The sequence below is a fragment of the Lethenteron reissneri genome, chromosome 33 (assembly GCF_015708825.2).
Source record: "Lethenteron reissneri isolate LAM-NWPU_2019-01 chromosome 33, ASM1570882v1, whole genome shotgun sequence".
NCBI classification, from domain to species: Eukaryota; Metazoa; Chordata; class Hyperoartia; order Petromyzontiformes; family Petromyzontidae; genus Lethenteron; species Lethenteron reissneri.
In genome coordinates this window covers 5,642,801-5,666,149 of record NC_083811.1, presented here as the reverse complement: position 1 = coordinate 5,666,149, position 23,349 = coordinate 5,642,801, and the positions used below count along the sequence as shown (strand labels likewise).

The window sequence follows — 23,349 nt, the reverse complement described above, 5'->3', positions numbered from 1 at the left end:
GATTAAACGAGTTTGAGTCGGGCAGCTCGGATGAAAAAACAGCATTTGGTGTTGAAGAAAACCAATGCATTGCACTTTGGTGTCATGTCTCTTCATTTTATACAAATATACAGACGTGTATTGCGGCTGTCAGGTATACAGTACACAATGAAATGTGCTTGTTCATGTGGAAGATTTAATTTAACAAGATACAGAATAAGTCACTAATGTACAGGATAATCAAAGCAGAAAACTATGCATAGGCTATACTTAAGTATTAATGTGCATTATTTTATGTCATCGTTTTGTACATTTCTACACAAGTGTGCAAGAAATTATACATTGAACATTTACAGTAGTACATTGTGATAGCTTGCAAGAAAATGTAATTCAGTTAATTAACTTGAAGTCTCATTTGTTGTTTAAATCTTACGAAAATATGTTCACTTATGACAACTTATCAATTCAGCGATACGCTGGGATTTTTTCACTGCATTAAAACTCGTTATTTACTCCTGAAAGTCTAAATCATGGCATTTGTAGATAATACAATGCAAAAAAAAAGTTTGTTGACCTATCAACAAACATGTTAGTATTCAAATAGTACACCACCAGTCACAAAAATCCACAAGTATTCTTATCATGGTACGGAAGCTTTTAAAGAAGTTTAGAAAGCACATTTATGAACTGAAGATTATTTTAATAGAATAAGTATATACCTTTTCTTAAAAGTACAACAGATGTGCACATTTCCTTGACGAATATGAATTTAAAATGTACAAATATATCACATATCAAAGTGGTAATATTTGTTTATAACGCATGAATAGTAACATTTTACACACCTTAAATAGTGCCATACAAGAATTACAGTGTTTATGACAATGCATCATTGCATTCTAATATTGGACAAAAATGAGCCCAGAAAACTGTTAATTGGAATAATGAAAGCTCAATGAAACATGTTGCTAAACAACTTGTGGATCAAAGAAAAAGCATTTTTTTACGGATTTTTTTACTTGTGAATATATGCCATGTTGGCCTAATGTGATTGAAGGATATTTCGTTTGCGAAAGGCAGTTGTGGTTTCACTGGAATTTCTGTTTCAGCTTGTTCTTCAAAAAGACGGGCAAAAGCGAAAGCCCAGCAAACAGCATGAGCACCAGAACCGAGTTCCAGGAGACAGCGTCGCCGGCCGTCGTCAGCTGATACAGCGTCGTGCCCCCCTGAATTGCGATGAATGAAGGTGGTGCAACACCTAAAAGACACCATCAAATGAGAATGCTTTTCTATTAAAAATGTATACAAGGGTTTAATATTTAAACAAGCTTCTCTTGCATATCACATTTCAACATCATAAATACAATGTTTATTTAAAAAAATATTTTTAGGGTATTTATACTCACAATTTATTCTGATAAAAAACACATTTAATGGGTTTTACGAGTTATAACACAACTTTGAAATAAGAAAATTCACTATTACTTTAAAAACATTACCACTAAAACAATCTCTCAAGAAATGTCACGCTTGTACTTTTACATTTCCAAGAAAATGAGTATTACCAATGAATGTTCCAACAAAAAACACGCCAAGTGGGACATTGATGACTGGAGAAGTAATGTTAATGAACCAGTTCGGCAGGAAGGGAGTGATTCTCAGGAAAATTATGTAGTTGAGGAGATGCTCCCGATGTTTGTTCACCTGAAAGGAACAAGACAATGTGGTTATTCCTCGACTTAAAAAGCTTTCGTGACTGCAGGAATCATTATTCTTTGGGTCTTTCGGTAAAGTCACGTAGATAGATTCAAAGAAAATAACAAAAACTACAATGTTTTGATCGCAACACAACGGTCGTCCTGAGAATATGTATACATCAGGACGACCGTTTGTGTTGCGATCGAAACGTCGTAGTTTTTGTTATTTTCTTTGAACCTATCTACGTGACGTTACCGAAAGACGCAGAGAAAAATGTGGTTATCACATAATTTTTCTCAAAATTAAACCGTAAGCAGTGCTTATAAAGCCGTTATAAAATAATTACGTGTTGTGTTGAATTAGTTTTGTTTTACATATTAATTATGAACATTAAAATTTGGATTAAAATACTGTCCATAAGGTAATACTTACATTATCTGACCATGCAGCAGCCTTCTCTGAAAGGTACTTGTGGACAATTGGCCGACCAACAAGATATGACAGCATGTAGCAAAAAGATGCGCCAAGTCCGGAACACTAGAAACGAGTACATTAATATATTTCATTATGGTGCTTGCAATTTACACATACGACAATTGGCATTTAACACTTTCTCAATAAAAAAAATGTGCTTGCAAAAGTCTTACCAAACAAACCAGCAGCAAGGCCAAGGGGAAAGGATAGAGAAATCCTGAAAGAATACTGAGGAATATAGAGCCTGGGATAGCAAATGTCTGGAGGCTGCAAATATATAAGTCAAGGACAACACCACATTTGAACACATTTTAAAAAACGGTGCTATAATTAAAACCATGTTCAGTGTTTGTAGTATAACTTCCAAGGCACAATTTGCTCGCATATGAAAAAGGATACAAAATATATGTTGAAAAAAATGCAACCATGACTTGAACGTAAAATGTTTCTTTGTATTTTGACAAAACTTGGCCAAGTGCTTTTGCATCATCCATATCCTTGGGAAGCTTGATCTTTCCCCTTTCCTCTCTGTGAAAAAACAGTTGATAAGAAGCAAAATAACATGTGTATATAAATAGTACATAAAAACCCTAGTTCAAATATATATTTTGATTGATTCGAGGGACACGAGTGTAAAACAAAACAGAATATGTATACCGAGGACAATTAATAAAGGCAGATGAGAATCAAATACATTAAATGAAATGGAAATTCAGAGCAGGTTGGAGTGGTTTTAGAAACTAGTTGACAATGACAGGTAACATGCCATTGTGTCTAAAGGATATTTGCAATCAACGCATATTACCCATGATGACATATGAATCAGAAACATGGACATTGAAAAAGAAAATGGGATAAAAAGTAAAAAAGTACACAAATAAACATGGAGAGGTGCATGCTTGGAATTAAAATGACAGACTTAAATAAAATCAGGAAACAAATGCAAATTGAATACATCATACTGGCCCGTTAAGGAAAGTAACACAGCATTAGAAAGGTATCTGATAAATGAAATTGCTGATGTAACAGCAGCCAAAGGAGAGACTACGATTGAGAGAATAACCACCACAGACATAAGATTGAGAAAAATGTATGTACAGGAACAAGATGGATTATGGTAACACCATTAAGGGAGCATGACTATGTGAGGACTTCATCTCGTAGTAAATAGATATTGGCTGATGATACAGTATATTTAAAGGCACTAAAAAAACGTATGCTCTCATGTCCACCCTTAAGTCATTCACGACACCCACACATATATTAAACATCAAAAACCAATAATGAACAAAGGTCTACACTTTTTCCTCACTGACCGTCATACTGTGTGGTTAGTACTTGAAGAAGTAATAGGCGTGATATGCGGCATGATATTGCATTTGGTAAAACATTCTAATTAATTGTCTTGACATTGCAGATTTGCCCAATGTAATTGGCACAAAAGTCACCTACTCGCTCAGCTGTGGGAAGTTAATGTAGATGATAAACATGATTGCTGCAGCTGTCAGGAAGATCAGAGCCAGCAAGAGCAGCGGCTTCTTTGTAGAGTCAACACCATCTTGGTTATTTTCTGCACACACACATTACATTAACAATAATGTAACATTCTTTTGACAGTGGAAGCATCGATAAATAGCTATTAATTGGAACAAGGATACCACTACTTAGTGCCGTCTCTAACATAAACTATGTATGAACCAGAGTTCAGTCTTCAGACTTAAATGAGCATGTAAGTCCCGAACCTGTCATAGCTTATATGCCAGGGCCACTTTCCCCAAGTTAGAGCAGTTTCTCAAGCCTCCATCTTTCAGACAGACTCATAATTGAAATATTAAGACTAATTCAACTAATGCTTATTTTTTGGAGCAGGAAAAGATTCCTATATATTTTTACAATCATATTTTCTGAATGCACAATGGCAAAAGCTTGAAACACCTTGACAGCAACTCCGCTACTCAATTAACAAATGACCAATTGACAAGTTACCAATTGTGTGAATTCAAATATGGCAGCATCCTCACCCTTTGGTGGCATCTGTACAACAGATCTCAACTCTTAATTCTGAACTATCCAATCTCATGCTCCACCACTGATTTTGACGCATCGACCACATGTTTCGCAACTCGAGAGCTCTGCGTGAGCACTGAGGCTTTTGCGACTGGACTCCACGAAGACACCGTAACGTACGTTTGAGGGCCGGTGAGAGTCTCCCATCGGGATGGGAGTTGCTCTGTGTGACCCTGCTCCTGGTGTTGCTCGTCCTGCTCTGCTGTGCTCCAACCTCAGCCTTCGCCATTCCCATAGAGCTCGGGTTTCCTGATGCACATAGCGAACGACAATTTAGTTTAATGTAGCATTTAAATGTGACCGCATCGCGGGATGCTATGCAGAAACAGGAAAATTAGTTTCCTTAAAGGAAATGAGTCCGAGAAAGCAAACGTGAGTAACCGTTACAGCACGGAACTTTGTCAATCTAATGCTGAAGGCCTCCCCATATTGTGTTGGCAATGGGGTTGTTTGGACATACTTCCCCCACGTGGGTGATTGCAGATTGGTGAAGAGGGATGCCTAGGACCAGCTCGGATGTCAGCAAACACTTATGTTAACTCTTTGGTTATTTCGGTAAAGTCACGTAGAAATAAAATAAAATAAATAATAGAGTACGACGTTTCGATTGCAACACAAGCAACCGTCATCAAAACACAGACACGGAGACACACAAGCAGAGAGAGACAACACCGACACACAGAGAGACACACAACATAGACACACTGATGTTAGCCTTGTCCAGGAATCAAACTCATTCACCGGGTTCACAGTGCAGGACACCAACCACTGCTCCACAAATAACAAGTATTCTGTACTTTTCATTAAAAAATCCGATGGTGTTGTCGTATAATGTACTGCTGCTACTATTGGTTTTTCAGAATTGGTTTTGGGGCTCCCGGGTTAATGAGCATAGACGCATCATTGGAGACCACAAAATGTGGGCTTGCTGCCATAATGTGATGGTGCACATTGCACTTCATTACCAGAGGTCACCGGTTTGATTATGTTAGTCGTGGGATACTGTGCATACACGTACAGGATTTATTTTCTCCCATAACACTGGATTTGTAATCCAGAGGTCACCGATTTGATCTCTCAGTACGGCAGTTGAAACAATGGGCAAGTTTCTGAATTCTGCCCGCCCGTCCACCACCCAACAGCAAGGGGCAAATGGATTTTCACCACAGTCGTAGTTCTATCCACCACTTTTAAGACATCTCGGGTGCGACCAGTTGAAAAAATGTTGATGACACACGTTTTTTGTCACATCTGTCCTTTCACATATCGGTCTCTACACATATAAATAAACATATTTCATCGCATTGGCTACACGCCCTTTTGAGTGTCCATTACTTGAGCAGCAATGGTTGAACACAAGCTCGTATGCTCATGATGGGGTCAGATATGCGAAGGGAACGTCTTTTTTATTTAATTCCGTACTAATAGTCTCCACAACGACGCGAATGATTAATGTTATGTAATACACGTGTCACCACGAAATGAAATACAGTAACCTCTGATACCGATCACACCTTACGGAAACACGACTCAAAAAAGCGCACCCACTCCAACCACCACCGTCATCACCACACACAATGTAACAAACAATTGCATTCCAATAATCATCGTCAGCAGCCACGGTCGATCCACTGCTGGTACCGGCCTTCGCGAAGCCGCCGCCGTCTCTCAGGATGAACCCAGCGCTGGAGTAACAATCCACCTAACAGGGGCACTGGATGACTTCACCGCTCCGTCTCCTCGATGTCTGTAACCTCTCGTCGACGTTTAAACCCCCCACGAGTGCAGGGCACACGCGGGCAAAGGGCCAATATATTATTTATAAAAAAAACGAAAACGTCACGCGGAACAGCAACGCTGCCACGAAAGATCTAAGAGACAAAGCGACGACGCAGAACGTATGCATCTAAACACGGAGAACTCACCTTTCGCTGATAGGAAATAATAATAATTTCCCCCCTCCTCTCCTCCGGTTTCACCTTGAAGACAATTCGCCGGAGAAGCCGAGAGAGCGAGCGAGAGACTTCGCCTCCCTGCTGCCGGTGAAGCTGAACTCTGACCTCTGACCCCCCTCCCCTTCCCCGTACGTCACTTCCTGTGAAGGGCTTTCCGGGACCACTTCTTTCACTGCCGGGTGAGGCCCAATGCGTTTGGGTGGTCGTGGTGGGTAACGTCTGAGCATGCTCTTAGGTTTTTTCGGTAAAGTCACGTAGGTAAAAAATAAATAATCAAACAAAAAATAATAGAAATAAAATAATATCATAATCTGAGCAGGTGACCACGTGGACACGCACGTGGGCGCTCACGCACGTGGGCGCTTACGTGGCAGTGGGGAGGCCCAAAGACAAAGATAAGTCGAAGGGTGGCACAGGCGGGTTTTTTACAATCGGGTTTTTATTTTTTACAATCTGGTTTAATTGTCTTTTTATATTAAACCCGATCATCCGAGATTGGGAGAAATCCGGTTTCATTGGTTCTAATTGCAGGTTTTAATTCCCCGAAATCTGGTTTAATTGTATTAAAATCGGGTATTTTCCACCCATGGTGTTGTCAGGCTACACGGGGGTATCTTTCATGGGTGGAGAAAACCCGATTTTTCCAGCGGCAGGCATTGGGTCTTTTCTTTAATACAATTAAACCCGATTTCGGGGAATTAAACCTGGTTTAATGAATACGAAGCTCTGATCCGAGGCTTAGGCTGCTTCCTCGTCGGTGCTGCTATCGTAGAATGCGGCGGGCAGGTTGGTCTTGATGAACACGAGGAGGAGCTTCTCTTCGACAATCGTGGGCACTGCCAGTGAGTTCCTTCGCTTGGAATGGATGAAGCCCATCGTTGAGAAGTTGGCGAAGTGCGGTTCTGCAATTAGAACCAATGAAACCGGATTTCTCCCAATCTCAGATGATCGGGTTTAATATAAAAAGACAATTAAACCCGATTGTAAAAAACCCGACTGTGCCACCCTTGGACAACACGCAGACTGTCGGGGAAAGTGCGTTGCTGTTGATTCAGTTTCATTTAGTTGGTAGAGCCCTGTGAGCCATTTCAGCTCTTGAATCGGATGCAACCGCGACAAAAAACATGAACAAGAAAACATCTTAAAGTGACTATGTGCAAACAGAAAAATCCAGGAAAAAAACTGCTGGCACGGGGCACACACGAAGTGGTCGGGGGGGGGGCAGAACCACGCCCGGCCGCCTTTGTCTTCCCAGTGACGATGTTTAACTACACAACCGCACCTCAAATTTCAATTTAAAGCTTTCGTGACTGCAGGGATTCATCTTCTTGGTTCTTTCGGTAAAGTCACGTAGAAGGGAAATAAAACTAAAACTCTCACGACGTTTCGGCCACAACGCAAGCAGCCGTTCTCAGGTGAAGAACAGGTCTGTCGGACGCTTTCCGACAGCCCTGTTCTTCACCAGAGGACGGCTGCTTGCGTTGTGGCCGAAACGTCGTGAGAATTTTATTATGTTTTATTTTATTATTTCCCTTCTACGTGACTGCCGAAAGAACCAAACCGCACCTCATTTGAGGCTGAGTCGACCTAGGGGAGCCCCCCCCCCCCCCCCAGTGACATGTTCATCTAAAGGTTTTTACGACGGTCTGTTACATTTATTTCACGACAGGTCGTACTACATCTGTGGGGGTGGGGGCGGAATTAGGGGGCGTGTGCCGTAAAGCTCATGCGCATGCGCACTAGCGGCGCAGTCGAGGGTTCCTTTTGGCGCCGGGAGGCCCCGCGTGTCGGAGCGAGCGAGCGAGGAGTGAAGATTTAAACTAATTAACAAATAATTTAAACTTAATAACAACAGCGAAACATCGAGAGGTCTTCTTGTTCATATAGGACGTGCACGCAGAGCGACAGAAGCGATGGATCCCGGACGGATAATCGAGGCGCTGCGGGGAACCATGGAGCCCAGCCTGAGGCAGGCGGCCGAGACGGAGCTCAACCAGGCGAGTCCGAGGCTTTGGGCCCAAACTACGCGGGTGTCACCGCCGCCTCCGCGTAGATTCGCTTCGTGATAAAAGAACATCTGTCGGTCCTTTTTAGCGGTGACAAGGGGGGGGGGGCATTTCTTTTGGTCGTCGACTGTTAGGCACGGCGTTGTCCGTCGTTCGGCGGTGGTTTGTTTTCGCGGAGCGTTTCTTTTGTGCTGTACGGCGGTGGAGGGGTTATTTAATTCATTGACGTGGAATGTGGTGGTGGTGGGGCCCACATGGTTCTCCGTCTTGCCCCTGCGTGCGACGCTAATTTTACTCGGGTGGGTTTTGTTAAGGATGTACGGAATCTTAATTTGATGAGGTGTTGAAAAGAAAATAAGATCCCGAGTACGGTATGTTGAGAGTGGTGCTCTCAAAGCACGTGGTTTTGATGCTTTTCATTTGGTTTTCGGACGGATTGTGAGCTTCCTATCTTAAGCGTGTGACGACAACACACGACTCGAGTGAAGATTAAGGGATTTGTACTGCAGTACAGAATAATATCTAGTTAAAATCGATAAACTAGAACTGAATCGGATTTAATCCCGAGAGGGAAACAATACATTTTTGAACGTATCTTCCATTTCATCTACACACACGACCACGTCTAAAGAAAGTATCCAACCGCAGGGCCGAAAAGCAACGGCGAATGTACATACAGATAATGAACTTAAATTAAATAAAACTAATACTTATTTTATATTGTGCCAACCACCCAGCTGGTGCCGTTTCCCGCGTGGTGGCGAAAGGAACTCTGGGGCCAGAGTCCCTCCCTTGGCCATGTGGGCGATGCCCCGCATCTAATTTAGTTCCAGTTTATTTTAAGCAGTAGATCATATTGTACAATGAGCGTGTACTTGTGGGAAACAAACTGCTCGAATACTATAATCTTGCCACGTACATAGTAATACGTAACAATTTTATTATCTTGTTAAAACAATCATCTAGACGCTAACGGGAGCCAGTGAGTCGTGCACATTTTAACTGGGAACTTGCGGGCGGATATTGGTTGCTGACATTTTATGCTGACTTAAAAAGTTACGCTTTTTCGATTGAGGACGGTACGCACATCTATAGTTAGTGCCTGCCGAGCCGTTGGGTGGGTCCGTCAATAAGATGTTAACTCACTCTTTGGGTCTTTCGGTAAAGTCACGTAGCTTTAAGTCAATATTTAAGACGTTAACTGTTGGCCTCTGTAAGGATGCGTTCCGGTTGGAGCTAAGTCTCCTTGCCGCTGGAGACGTGATAATCAGCCGACTTTATCTTGGCCTGGCCAGGATTTGAATTTATGGTCCTCACAACTGGTAGATTTTTAATCTCCGGCATTGAAATACAGTTTATTTCTAGATTCTAGCTGTATAGTGCATAACCTTTAACGTTAAGGATTTACAAGGTGAACGTAATGTGTCCCGCACTTCGATTAGCGCGGTTGGCTGTGTACGGTGCGATAGAAGTTGAACATAAATATTGGATACGATAAATGATATAGAAATGTACAACTTGTCGTTTTTGAGGGGAGGTGATTTTTAGTCGTTTTCGTCATTGTGCTTTTTTAAAACTTAATGGTAGTGCTGGTATTTTGGGCATAATTGCTTGGTTGTCACAACAAGTGGAAAATTATACTGTTATTCAAGCATTAATTACTCCACATGGCTGGCTCATGTTAGATAACTTATTTTTGTGTACCACAAGTGGAGATGCAAAAAATGTAAGCTGCTTTATTTTCTGAGACTAGCACAAAAGACTTTGGTCAAAGTAAAGTAATAACTTACGTTAGTTACTGGACAACTCGCGATGTATTTTGCTAAATTTGTTGCATGAGAGTGCAAATACGTGTCATTTTTCTTTGCTTGCAGGTGCACAAGATCATCAGCTTTGCGCCGACACTGCTGCAGATTGTGATGTCTGAGAATCTGGATATGCCTGTCCGTCAGGCAGGTGAGGTACACGGTAGACAAGCTATTGTTTACAGCAGATGAGATGTGAAACGATTGTGAAAATTATAAATATAATTTGCAATGAGATTCCATCTTGGTGTGTTGCGAACTGCAGTGTTTAACATTGTAAAGTTATTACAAACGACTCTGTTTAGGTTTTTCTTTCACTGTTTAATCTGTTGAGATTACGTTTTTAGTGTGTGTGGGGAGAAATTGACTGACGTAAATATGCTTTGCAGGTGTGATTTACCTGAAAAACATGGTGAGTCAGTTTTGGCCGGACCGTGAACCACCACCTGGTGAGATCATGCCATTTAACATCCACGAGAATGACCGTGAGCAGATTCGCGGCAGCATAGTGGAGGCCGTCATTCAGGCTCCGGAGCTCATCAGGTAACGATCTTTTGTATTCAATTGATGGTTTAAGTACTTATTTCCATCATAGCTGCTTAATTCGCATTTCCGATTAGCATGGTTGGCAACGCACTATGCGAAAGGAGTTAAAAATACATACAGCATACTTACAATGGTAACTTATAAAAATGTGAGTTATGTATGAGCTAAACCATGATGCATTTTGTCTTTGAAATAGCAATTTCGATTTGAAATCGATTAATCGTTCAGCCCTACTGGGTACCCAATCATTGAGGTGATCCAGTGTTTCTAGGATGACACACTCCATCTCAAATGGTATGTTCTGAGTTTGCTATGCAACATGAGCGAAAAAAAACTACTTGCATGCATTCGTCCTTCTGCAGAGTGCAGCTCACCACGTGCATCAGTCAAATCATCAAACACGATTACCCGGGAAGGTGGACCGCTGTCGTAGGACAAGGTTGGATTCTACCTGCGATCTGATAACAGCGCCTACTGGCTGGGCAGCATGCTGTGCCTGCACCAGCTTGTCAAAGCTTACGAGTAAGTCAATAATGCCAGGGAATGGAAACCATGTGGAAATTAAATAATAGCAGCCATCAATTGTCTTGCCAGAAAACATGTCTATATTATCTACGAATATTTGAGATTTTTTTAGTGTTTATCTGCCCGTGTGCTAGCAAAGGTATGCAAAATGCATTGTGGAGAATATATTGATCGAATTTTTTTAATAGCCCCTAATTTTTTATCATAATGTTATTTTCTTGTCGTGCTTGGTACCAGGTACAAGAAACCGGAAGAACGAGGGCCATTGCTGGAGCCCATGAGCCACTTCCTTCCCACGCTGCAGGAGCGCTTCGTTCAGCTGCTCAACGATGATTCACCTTACTCTGTACTCCTGCAGAAGCTCATCCTTAAAATCTTTTATGCGCTCATGCAGGTATATTTTCCTTAGCCAGACAGTATATAGAATTGTTGCACTAGCATTGTATAGATGTGCATGTTTGAAACGTTTAGTAACATTAGTTAGAGATTGTCGTTATACATTTTTTATAGATCTGTGTTTTAAATGATTGCTATTTTTGACTGTTTATTACAAAGCTGCTTCAGGAGTGATGTATAACACATAAACGGCTTGAGCAGCCTCTGGCTGCATGAAGTACCGTCACTGGATAGTATCTGACCTGAAATGCAGCTTTTAATTTGAAGAGAACCACTAATATCAGAATGATGTTGTGTACATGTGGTTTAATATTATTGTTGTGTTGATCACTTTCAGTTCACACTACCTCTGGAGCTCATAAATCAACAGACCCTCACTCCCTGGATGCAGATTCTTCGCATTGTGGTAGACAGAGAGGTCCCTGCGGTAAGTAAAAATAGTAAGTGTTTGTGCAATAACTTTAAACCCAAAACTATTTACTGTGCTAATTTTGTCGACTCTGTTGAGTGTTTTATTAAGCTTGCAGTATGTATAGCGTTCTCATGAGCTTTATATTCGTTTTGCGTGATTGTACTTGGTTTTTTAACCCTCTTTCTATGTTAACCTTTTAGGAAACTCTTCAGGTGGATGAGGAGGACAGACCAGAGCTCATATGGTGGAAAGTGAAGAAGTGGGCTCTGCACATCCTAGCCCGTCTGTTTGACAGGCAAGTACACAGCCCTATCAGTGTTTGACCATTATGAATGAACGAGGTACACGGTTTTCGTAGTCTTCTTTAATGATGTACAGGAAAATAGATACAAATCATGCAGCTTTAAAAAATAGATATGGTTACCAAGTACAGTGTATTGAATATTCTGCAATATTACATTTGTGTTCTACCTTGGGAGGTGTAGAAATGTTGACATTTGTGGGATTTGTCAAACTAACATGCATGTTTAAGCTTGTGTTGAATAGTCTGCTACATCTTATAAAAACTACAGTTTTTTGGTTTTGCAGGTATGGCAGTCCTGGAAATGTGACAAAGGAGTACACTGAGTTTTCAGAGTTCTTCTTGAAGACCTATGCTCTCGGCATTCAGCAGGTAAAATACACTTTTGTAAGGTGGCTTTGAAGATGAATTCATACTAAGTATATTGAATTTGTATTTTAATATTATTGCAACTTAAATGATTTTAATACCCAAAAGTAAAATATTAAGGTAAATAACATACGAGCCAAAACGTATTGTGTTTTTTACCAGTTGTACTTGAGTGAATATTGAAAGTAATTTTTCTCTATGATAGTTCTCTCTCCAAGATGTTTTTGGTTGGAGTATATTAAACTTGCGCTTAAAATTTTCCCTGTCACAATGTCATACCTGTGTAGGTGCTGTTGAAAGAGGTGGATCTTTATCGGCAGAAGTTCTACATGGCTCCACGTGTGTTGCAACAGTCACTCAATTACCTGAGTACAGGTGTGGCACATGCTGTCACCTGGAGTGGCTTGAAGCCACACATGCAGGTACTTTTTTCAGGAAGAAATTAGAAAGGTTCTGTTAGTAGTTTGTAAGCTTTTCAAAATAAATAGAAACCTATTAATTTATAAATAAATTATTTATTTGGATGTGAAGTGGTGGTACATTGGTTCACGTGCTGCGCTATGAACCCGGAAACCTGAGTTTGCTTGCTAGTCACAGCTAACTTCTTAGTCCTGTTTCATTATATTTAGGAGTATTTTAACTGCTAGCTTTGTATTTGCAGTAGGTTACAGTGTGTTCATGAAGGGTGATTAATGTGCAACGTGCATTACATATGTTACTGTATTGTATTTGCATGTTCAAGGGAGTGTTTTTTGTTGTACTTATTTTTGTAGACTATCGTACGAGATGTGATCTTTCCGCTGATGTGCTACACGGATGAGGATGATGCTTTATGGCAAGAGGACCCATACGAGTATATTCGTTTGAAGTTTGGTAAGAAAACCTTAGGGTCACGATAGATAATGAGGCCTATGATTTTATATTTGCCAAGTTATGTGCTTTCTGTAGCACAGAACCATACATCTCTGTATTAATCACTTGTACGCACATTAATTGTACATACTTGCAATCTTGTGTTATTGAGAAAAAAATGAACGTGTATGAATTGACATCCTTTTTCATCGCCTTTTACATAGATGTTTTTGAAGATTTTGTCTCTCCAACTACGGCTGCACAGACTCTGTTATACACTGCAGCCAAAAAGAGGAAAGAGGTAAAAGAGACGGGGGGGTGGGGGGGAAACTCTGCCTCTTGATGACACCTGATCTGTTCAGTTCTTCTTCCTTGCATATTGTACTTCCCCCTTACGGAGACCGCTGCCTCTACACACCTCCAGCAGGAAGTCTTCCACTTGACCGTTATAATACTATATGTGGCTAATGTTTCCATGTAATTCCTCTGTTCTTGTTCCTCCACTCAATCGGTCCATCTATGTTCAGCCAGCCCCTCTACCTTGGTTAACTTCGAGTGTTGCTTTTGCTTTATCTGGATTCGTGTTTGGTGCCATTCTTGTGACAATTTCATTCCTCACGTATTTCCATTTGTGTGTGCAATAGTTGATGCATTTCAGTTCACATAACAGTAACGTATTTCAAGGGCAAAATGGATCGTGTGAATAAAGTGGGTGTCTGGATCGTAGGTTCTGCAGAAGACTATGGGTTTCTGCTACCAACTGCTGACGGAGGCTGCTGTGGATCCACGTCAGAAAGATGGTGCCCTACACATGATTGGTCAGCTTGCTGAACTCCTTCTGAAGGTAAGCTCGATAAATATTCCCACTTTTAAATGTCAACATGTAAACTGCATTCCACATTCAATATTTATTTATACTGAACTTTGTGGGTCTTGTTTCCATTCATAGAAAAATGTTTACAAGCACCAGATGGAGACAATGCTGCAGAATCACGTATTTCCTCTGTTCAGCAGTGAGCTGGGCTATCTGAGGGCCAGGGTAAGACACCATTTTGCACATGCACATTACATCTGTTTGTCAAGTCATACATGTTCACTCACACTGCACTCAATCTTTAAAATCTTGAACTGCTCCTCTGATGTGTATTTGGTTTTTTACTTTTATATATTTTACATTGTGATTTATGAAACGGTATAATTTTAGAGCCAGTTACCATATCCCGCAGACTAAATCCAGTCCCATCAGATCTTGGAAGCTAAACAGAGTTGGGCCTGGCTAGTACTTGGATGGATAGACCACCATGCACACACAGGTTTCATATGGCTGTGGGGCTACATTTTGGGCACTAGAGAGCAATGCAGCAAAATCGATTGTTGTACAGTGCATCTGTATTTCCTGTTTTCATCATCCAATTGACATAATTTAAGTATATATGCATATTTAGTCAAATGAATGCCTGGTTTCTTGTGATGTTGGGTTGTCTGCATGCAGGCTTGCTGGGTGTTGCACTACTTCTGCGAGGTGAAGTTCAAGAGTGATGCCAACCTGCAAACAGCACTGGAGCTCACACGACATTGCCTCATCGAAGAGAAGGAGATGCCCGTCAAGGTGGAGGCAGCCATTGCTCTACAGGTGCTCATTTCCAACCAAGACAAAGGTAAATTTGGATTGTGCATGTTGCTTATTTGGAAATCTTTTTGTAAAAGTTGAACAGTATTGGCTGGCTGGTAGGTTGGTTGTTTGTAAAGAGTGGTGATTCACAACCGTGTGTCTAACCATGATTAGTAAAACAATGTTTATCGACAGGTCAATGTAATAAACTAATAATGGAGCGTACATATTTTTTAAGACTGAGGGCCATATATGGTGTGATGTACATATTAAGTGCTTGAGGAGTCATTGACTTCTGATGAGAGACCACAGCTTTTGCTGGATAGTATCTGACCTCATGTGGCTCACAGTCGAAAACATAATTAGTAATATGCTTCACAACGGTATATTTAATTATTTGTATTTTATCTAAAGTCAAATTCTCAACAATAACATGTATCCCAATGTCCTAATGCACATACAATAGACAATTGTCTTGTTATAATGGTTTGCATAACGCTGAAATGTCTACTGTCATACACCAGCCAAGGACTACATTAAGCCGCATGTGCGGCCGGTGATGCAAGAGCTGCTTCACATTGTGAGGGAGACGGAGAACGATGACCTCACCAGCGTGGTGCAAAAGATGATCTGCGAGTACAGCGAGGAGATGGCCTCCATTGCTGTAGAAATGACACAACATCTGGTGAGGCTGGAGCTTCATTCATTGTGCAAGCTTTGAATACACGAGTCCTAATAAAACCTCTACCCAGAATTTGCATCGTTACTTTTATCACAACTTTATTCAATATTCACAAGTTTAATAAAAAAATAACCAATGTAAAGTAAGGGTTATAATGATGTATTTTTGAGATTTCCATGCTTTTTCCTCTTGCAGGCAATGACATTCAACAAGGTTATCCAGAGCAGTGGAGACGATGAGAACTCTGATGACAAAGCGGTAACTGCTATGGGCATCCTCAATACCATCGACACCATCCTCAGCGTGGTAGAGGACCACAAGGAGGTGGGTAAAAGCACATGTCTCATGTCTGCTGTGTCCGTACTCTGCATATATGCTGATTAATCTGTCATGAAAATCAGCGTTGAAATATTGCGGTGGTTTGGAAAGGACAATTAAATATATTTAATCATTAAAACATACCTTTGTATTTAAATTATACAATGTTTAGAAAGTGAAAATGAGAATCTTTGCAACATCAGGTAGTAAACTAAATTACAATTTATGATTACAGATCACACAGCAGCTGGAAGGCATTTGTCTACAAGTGATTGGTGTGGTGCTTCAGCAGCATGTTATTGGTAGGTCACACTGCATTTTATTTCGTACCTCTTCCAAGCACATAGGTTCATGGTTTTGTGTTTTAGTTCATTTTCTTGCTGTGGTTTTCACACCTGATGATGATTGCTTGTGTTGCAATCGAAACGTCGAGATAATTTTATTGTTTTATTTATTTTATTTTTTCCCTTCTACATGACTTTACCGAAAGAACTAAGAGTATGAATCCCTGCAGTCACGAAAGCTTTAAATCGAACAAGGTATATATTGATTTGTGTTTTGTTGTGTGTAGAATTCTATGAAGAGATTCTGTCATTGGCCTACAGCCTCACTTGCCAGCAAATCTCACCACAGCTGTGGCAGCTCTTGCCCATCCTCTTTGAAGTCTTCCAGCAGGATGGTTTTGATTACTTCACAGGTAAATTGCAATTTAACATTTACATTTTAGGTATGATAAATGTGTGTTTTTATAAAAAATACTTAAGTTTAAACAGAATGTATTGGGACATTATTTTTATCGGATCCATTTATCTTTTTCACCCTTGCAACCTGTTGCACCCAGACTTGATGCCAGTTTTGCACAACTACATCACCGTCGACACAGACACGCTGCTCTCAGACTCGCGATACCTGGAGATCATTTACAACATGTGCAAAAAGGTAGGAAAATAAGCCGTAAACGGACACATCACCTCATTACAATGCCTAAACCAGAGTCACTGGCTGCTCTGAATTCTGTAGTCGCTGATATTTGTCCATGTTTCTTAGGTGTTGAGCAGTGATGCTGGGGAGGACACTGAATGCCATGCAGCAAAGCTACTGGAAGTTGTCATACTGCAATGTAAAGGACGAGGCATTGATCAGGTAACAACGATGCAGGGCAATTTATCGTGCTCCGAGGGATCTACGTGCATATATTCAGCTGCAAAACTAACAAATTCATATTTAATTGTACGGAACTTATCTACACACCAGAATTTGGTTTACATGGAAATACAAATTTATATTGTTTGGCAACTTAATCATAATCAACGTTTTTGGGTTTAGATCGCGTTATTTATAAATGTGTCGTAACCCATAATATTGGTCGCGAAAGCCTACGTGTTAAATTTGGCAACTTGAGACTATTTTTGGAAAAAAATAAGTTTTGAGACATAATGGCTTTAACATAAATGGATTCGATAAGTTTGTGTACAGAAGTAAAATGGATTGTGGCATCACAAGGCTGATAATTTGCGATCGAGTGGGCATGCCTTCATCCTGCAGTGAATATTAAATGCCTCATTATGGTGTGAATTCTTTTGTAATTTACATCAACTGTGTAAAAAAACCAGCATGTTGGAAAAATGAACAATGTAATATTTCTTCCTGCATTGTTTGAAAGGTGTTATTGTAGTTCAATTGCTGCTGCTGCTACTTGCTTGTCCGGTCTTCTATGCGAGTTAACTCTTGTGGTATTTTTCCACACGGACCTGTCTCCCACAGGTGGTGCCACTGTTCGTGGAAGTGGTGCTGGAAAGGCTGACGCGGGAGGTGGTGTCCAGCGAGCTGCGCACAATGTGCCTCCAGGTCGTAATTGCTGCGCTCTACTACAACCCACCCATGCTGGTCGGTGCCCTCGAGAACATCCGCCCATCCAACGGCGCGGAGTCCATAACATCTCACTTTGTAACGCGCTGGCTCGACGACACGGACTGCTTTCTCGGGTAAGCACGGTTTGCGTTTATATTTTGCGTATGTGTGTTCGTGTCAACCGAAATTATGCCAACCAAGATGGATTGGTTTTGTTGGCCATTTCTATGTTATTTAGGTGACTTTTCCATAAAACTAATTTTGTGCACTTGGTGAATATTACATGCTGTGATGTGGCTTATAAACATGAACATTGACAAAATATGGAACAAAAACTTATAAGTATGCAAAGAAGTGTGCAGAGTTGCAGGCATCAAATTAATTGCAGACAAGGATCACTTTGAGTAGAGAATGTTGGTGAAAAATATCTCGACTGTTAAAGTGAGGATTGGGCAGAACACTGCTTGAAGGGATGATAGCTGGTTGTCAAGACTAGCATCAGTGGTAACTAAAGGAGTGCGTACACCGAGGAGTGATGACATTCGCTTGTGTGCAGATCTTAGATTTGAATGCTTCATTGCAAGACCATTAGATATTGTGACGGTTTTGGAAGTCCTTAATTTCTGCGGTGTATTGATTAAGGCTGATGATGATGTGCGTGGCAGGATCCATGACCGTAAGATCTGCATACTGGGACTGTGTGCGCTGATGGAGCTTCAGCAGCGTCCCGAGGCCGTGGGCAGCGTGGCCGCACAGATAGTGCCCTCGCTGATCCTGCTCTTCCAGGGCATCAAGCGCTCCTACGCAAAGCGGGCCGAGGACGAAGCGGAAGGAGACAGCGACGACGATGATGAAGACGATGAGGAAAATGGCGAGAATGGTAATGTCTTTCTGAAGGTTGAACAAAGATTGCATGCATCTATTGTTGTAGCTTCAGCATGACAACACTGAGACTGGACAACACTGGAGGTCCTGAGGTGAAATTCTTCTTTGCTGCTTCAGTTTTATACGACTAAACCTGAGGAACCATACCTCTGGATAATACTATGCTCTGGAAAGTAAAATGCACCCTCACAATTGTCTGGTCTTAATGAAGTTATCTAAATGTGGTTATGGACAAACACCTACCAGATTATAAAATGAACCCCCAGGGGGAAAACTTTTGCCATCCTGTAACCCAGAGAATATGAAAACAATTGCTGTTGACAGAAAACTGATTGGAAACATTTAAAACAGAAAAGTATATAATCTTATAAACACATCTTATAAAATATTGAGGTGAATGTTTCATTACCAAAATGAATAGTGCATTAAGAAAGCTTCGTGTAAATATACTTGGTGTAATTGCTTTTTTTTGCTTGCATTACACACAGAACTTGGTAGTGATGAAGACGATATCAACGATGAGGGTCAAGAGTACCTGGACATGCTCGCCAAAGCCGCCGACGATGATGACGACGATGACGACGATGATGATGAGTGGGAAGAGGATGAGACTGCTCTGGAAGAGTATACCACACCCATCGATGATGAAGACACTGGCATTGATGAATATCAGGTGTTTAGGGGTGTGTTGCAAGGTGAGATACTTAAACCACAACTGAAAATTGTCACTCATAAAATAATTACGGTTTTCATTAGCAGTGGTGATTAAGCACAAATAAAAACAGCCGAACGCATTCACATTGCTTCACAACCAAATGCATAGTAATTGGTTTTGGCCATGCCCACTTGCGCTGTGTGTTTGCCAGTCCTGGAGCAAAGGGAGCCAGATTGGTACCGGGCCCTCACCTCGCATCTCTCTGAGGAGCAGAGAAAGCAAGTGCAGGAGGTGTTTTCTTTGGCGGAACAGCGGAGACTAGCAGCTCGTAAGTTGTCTGGACCATGATACTCTTAACGTAATTTTCTTAACTCTTGAACCATTGAATTGCCAATCGTCCTTTTCATATGTGTAATTATATTTTAATAATCCACATATCCCGTTGATTTCCTTTTGTCTGCAGAGTCGAAGCAGATTGAAAAGCAAGGCGGGTACCAGTTCCAATCCCACGTGGTTCCATCGTCCTTCAATTTTAGTGGTGGAACACCAGGCATAAACTGAAGCAACGCCAAAAGAAGACCACAGGTTTCCTCCTGGTGATCCCATCTGCCTGGCCAGGCGACCAGTTTGCCTTACAGAGTATAATTGCCATCCTTGAATAAAGGGACAGTGGAGACAACACACTTTTGTATTTTATCAAAGGTCTATTGTGAAGTAAATCCACATGAGGGCACTTCCAATGTTTAACAGATGCTGTAGCTGCTGGTCTATCCAAGGGGTTTCTTGTGATAAGTCGGACACTAACATTTAATCAAGCAGGCTGATGGAATGTTTAATGAATTAATCAGACGTGATTAAATTACTAGAGTTTTGCACTTTTATTAGCCTGATACGTAGTATGCTGAGTGTAAAGCAAAAGGTATGTACAATATTTAGTTTAATGCATTTTAGAAAATGTGGGTGTTTACATTGTAGAACTTATCTGACATGATGAGTTGTGTACAACACCTGTTAAGAGAGCCAGAGTTTGGTTTTATTTTCCGTAGACAAACAGACATCTCCACTGTGGAGGCTTGCTTGGGCTTAATTTTTTTGCAACTGCGTGCATTGTAGCAACATACATCAGTTGACTCCAAATAGTAAAATGCAAACAAATCTAAAGCATGCCAGCATTTTGAATAAATTATGGCAGTGTAATAAACATTACCTTACTCCTGTGTCTACCAAGATAACATGGTGCTGCATTGAGCTGGTTTAACAGTGAAATCTATGCAGGGATAGAACTGGTGGGTACATCCCAGGTGTCTTGAATAATGCATAGTTTAAAATATCCATAACCTAGGTGTGTTGATACACTTTTTGTATGCTACAATAGTTTATACAGATGCATGGGGAAATGGCATTATAAGCAGGTACATAAAATATCTCGTTTTAACAATGTGAATATTATACAGTACCGTATATACAGTGATGTTTTGAGCCGTTGTCTAATAGGAAGGTGTAGTCAGTATTATACGTTAACCTGGATAAATTTAAAGACCGTAAATTATACATTGTGGAAATTGGAAGAAAAAAATCCAACATCCTAATCCTCTCCCTTTTTTAAAATAAAACAAAACATTGGATAGGTGTTGATTTGTACATACCACCTCAGCATTGATCATGGAAAAGGTACTTGCAATTTATTTTAATTGGAAGAAAATAGTTTAAGTGAGGACAGACTTGTTACATTTTTACTTTCCTTTAATGTGTGAAAAAGTACATCTGATCAGTACAGAAATGCAAAACATGGGCCCTTCGGCAAATTACTGCATGTGGCTGTGCTGTTAAACTTTGACCTTTATTGATTTTTAATTTCATGACTCGTTCAGATAAAAAATATATCCAGCAAAATTTTGTATTCGATATCCCCCACATTTTTCCCACGAAAAGGGAATTTGCTAAAAGGTTCCTTAAATTACAATAATTGGATGAATTAATGGGCGATATTTGTATATTATTTGGTGGATTAGTTACATGCATTATGGAGTATATACACAATACTTGCACACATACTGTACTATACACCGATTTGCTGGAAACTGTTTTGGACTTTAATTGAATCCTTAACTTTAAGCAGCTCTATAGCAGATACACAGATTCAGTCGTTTTTTTAAATAATACATCCCCCTAACTGCTGTCGAACGGGGGGTAACTGTACATAACCCACAATTTGACTGAATCGTCAGTGACGACTGCAGTGGTGTGAAAATAAAAGTTGTCGCCTCCTATGTCAGTCATTTTTATTTTTTGCAAGGGAAATAAGAGGGACGTTTCCAAGAATATCAAATCAAGATTTTCTGACGATTTGTTCACGTGAAAGCAATTCCTAGTCGGCAAACTAATGTCCATGTACTATGCATATAGCTAATGTTTTCATCGAAATGCCATTTTCCTGTTCTAAACCGCAATTGTAAAATACAGCAAACCCACATGGAATATTATTACACGTGCATGTATTTGCTATGCCCATGTACACTCATTCGTGTCTCAACCATTTGCCTGGTTTGTGCAAATTTGTGTACTTGAGCTTTTAGTGCAATTCCTTCCCATTTCGTCAGGTGTACAGATTCTCTTTTAGCGAGCTAAGACCCCATTGCGCGGCCGAGTTGGTGACTGTTTGCCCAACTCCACTGTCAACCCAACCAGTTGATATTACTTGCGACATCGGTCACGAGTGATATCTGATGTTGACCCTGGGTCTTCACGACCCACACCTGACCAGCTTGGCGAAGAATGATCAAGCAACCCCCCCCATTGACGCAATAGGCTTTACCATTCCTGGAAATAAAACAGGTATTACGATGTTCAAACACCAAGACATGCATTAAGCCACACATTTTTGTGGCGAAACATCCAAGCATGCTCTGATAATATATGCATTGTCTTTGAAACTGATTACCGTAGCAGGGTTCACACTTGTGATGCAAGTACATTCCTGTGGAAGGAGCTGGTAGGAACGTTGGGTTGCTCGGTCAATGGCCAGGTTCAATGGCGGCGTGGTGTATTCTGCCAATATGGCTGACTGAGGGTGGGTACAAGCAGGCGTGAGTAGGTTAAACGTTTTATAGGAGCACCACGGGGTGACCAGCCCTTCCCCACCCAGCCCCACCCTCACCCAGCCCCACGCCTCCCATTTTTGGATGCACGACGGACGGACACAATCCCCTGTGGGCTGGTAGAACCAGGTGGTTCCTACAAGTATCAAGAGTGTGTTTGATGGATGCACAAGGCCTTTTCGGATGGGAGTCCTGAGGGTGGCCCTAAACAGCTTTATCCATTCTAGATTTGAAGCATTCGTGACTGCAAGGATTCATATTCTTATGTTTTTTCGGTAAAGTCAGACGCGTGAAAGGAGACGCGTCTACTGAAGATCTGGATCTCAGCACGAGCCGGAACCGCCATATATAGCACACGAAGTCTCTTACATATTAAAGAAAACATTTAAAATCCCAATCCATTCGACTGACAAAACAAAACCCACCTTTAAAATCATACGCGCCACTTTGGCAATCCCGTCACGCCATAACTTTGAAAGTCTTTTTGGTTTTGCTTGTTTCGTCCTTGTTAACGAAGCTTCAAACTCGCATCGCACCGTGACACTGGACATGGGGGGTGGGGTGGTGAAGGTGGGCGAGACCTTTGCCATGGGAGCAGCCACGGGGGGCACGATGTTAATACCTCGCGTGGTATACAGGTCGTGGGTTCGATCCTGACCCAGGACGCTTGCTATATATTTAGAGTTGGCGTGTTCTGTCGCTCCTCGTGTTCGCCAGATTTTCCCCTCCACATTTAGAATCTACATCACGCGTTTAAAGAGTAGTTTGGCTGCTATAAATCCTCCATGCGTCGACGAGCCACTTTGTTGAGCAATCACTTGTGGCCAGGTCGCTTCTAAATGAGAGCGAAATGACTCTGTGGG

General features: G+C 41.1%; 2 protein-coding genes across 2 annotated transcripts; one reads left to right on the top strand and one right to left on the bottom strand.

Annotated features, from left to right (window-relative positions):
- Window positions 1-157: 157 nt before the first annotated feature.
- Window positions 158-6,272, bottom strand: TMEM41B (transmembrane protein 41B). Its single transcript, XM_061564422.1, has 8 exons — window positions 6,144-6,272; window positions 4,339-4,467; window positions 3,604-3,721; window positions 2,551-2,679; window positions 2,325-2,418; window positions 2,110-2,214; window positions 1,545-1,683; window positions 158-1,237 (listed from the first exon to the last, which is right to left on the bottom strand). Exons 2-8 carry the CDS (start codon window positions 4,451-4,453, stop codon window positions 1,068-1,070), a joined length of 870 nt encoding a protein of 289 aa, XP_061420406.1. The 5' UTR covers window positions 4,454-4,467; window positions 6,144-6,272; the 3' UTR covers window positions 158-1,067.
- A 1,573-nt stretch (window positions 6,273-7,845) lies between these two features.
- Window positions 7,846-21,658, top strand: LOC133350256 (importin-7-like). The gene is given in 26 exon segments (XM_061564421.1): window positions 7,846-8,170; window positions 10,054-10,135; window positions 10,374-10,527; window positions 10,893-10,962; window positions 10,964-11,052; window positions 11,293-11,449; window positions 11,789-11,878; window positions 12,064-12,158; window positions 12,452-12,536; window positions 12,821-12,955; window positions 13,307-13,406; window positions 13,610-13,686; window positions 14,113-14,229; window positions 14,335-14,424; window positions 14,878-15,043; window positions 15,522-15,682; window positions 15,875-16,003; window positions 16,233-16,299; window positions 16,569-16,694; window positions 16,839-16,936; window positions 17,045-17,140; window positions 17,762-17,982; window positions 18,514-18,728; window positions 19,222-19,428; window positions 19,600-19,716; window positions 19,852-21,658. Coding segments are annotated over 26 exon segments (3,126 nt in total). The 5' UTR covers window positions 7,846-8,086; the 3' UTR covers window positions 19,950-21,658.
- Window positions 21,659-23,349: the final 1,691 nt, after the last annotated feature.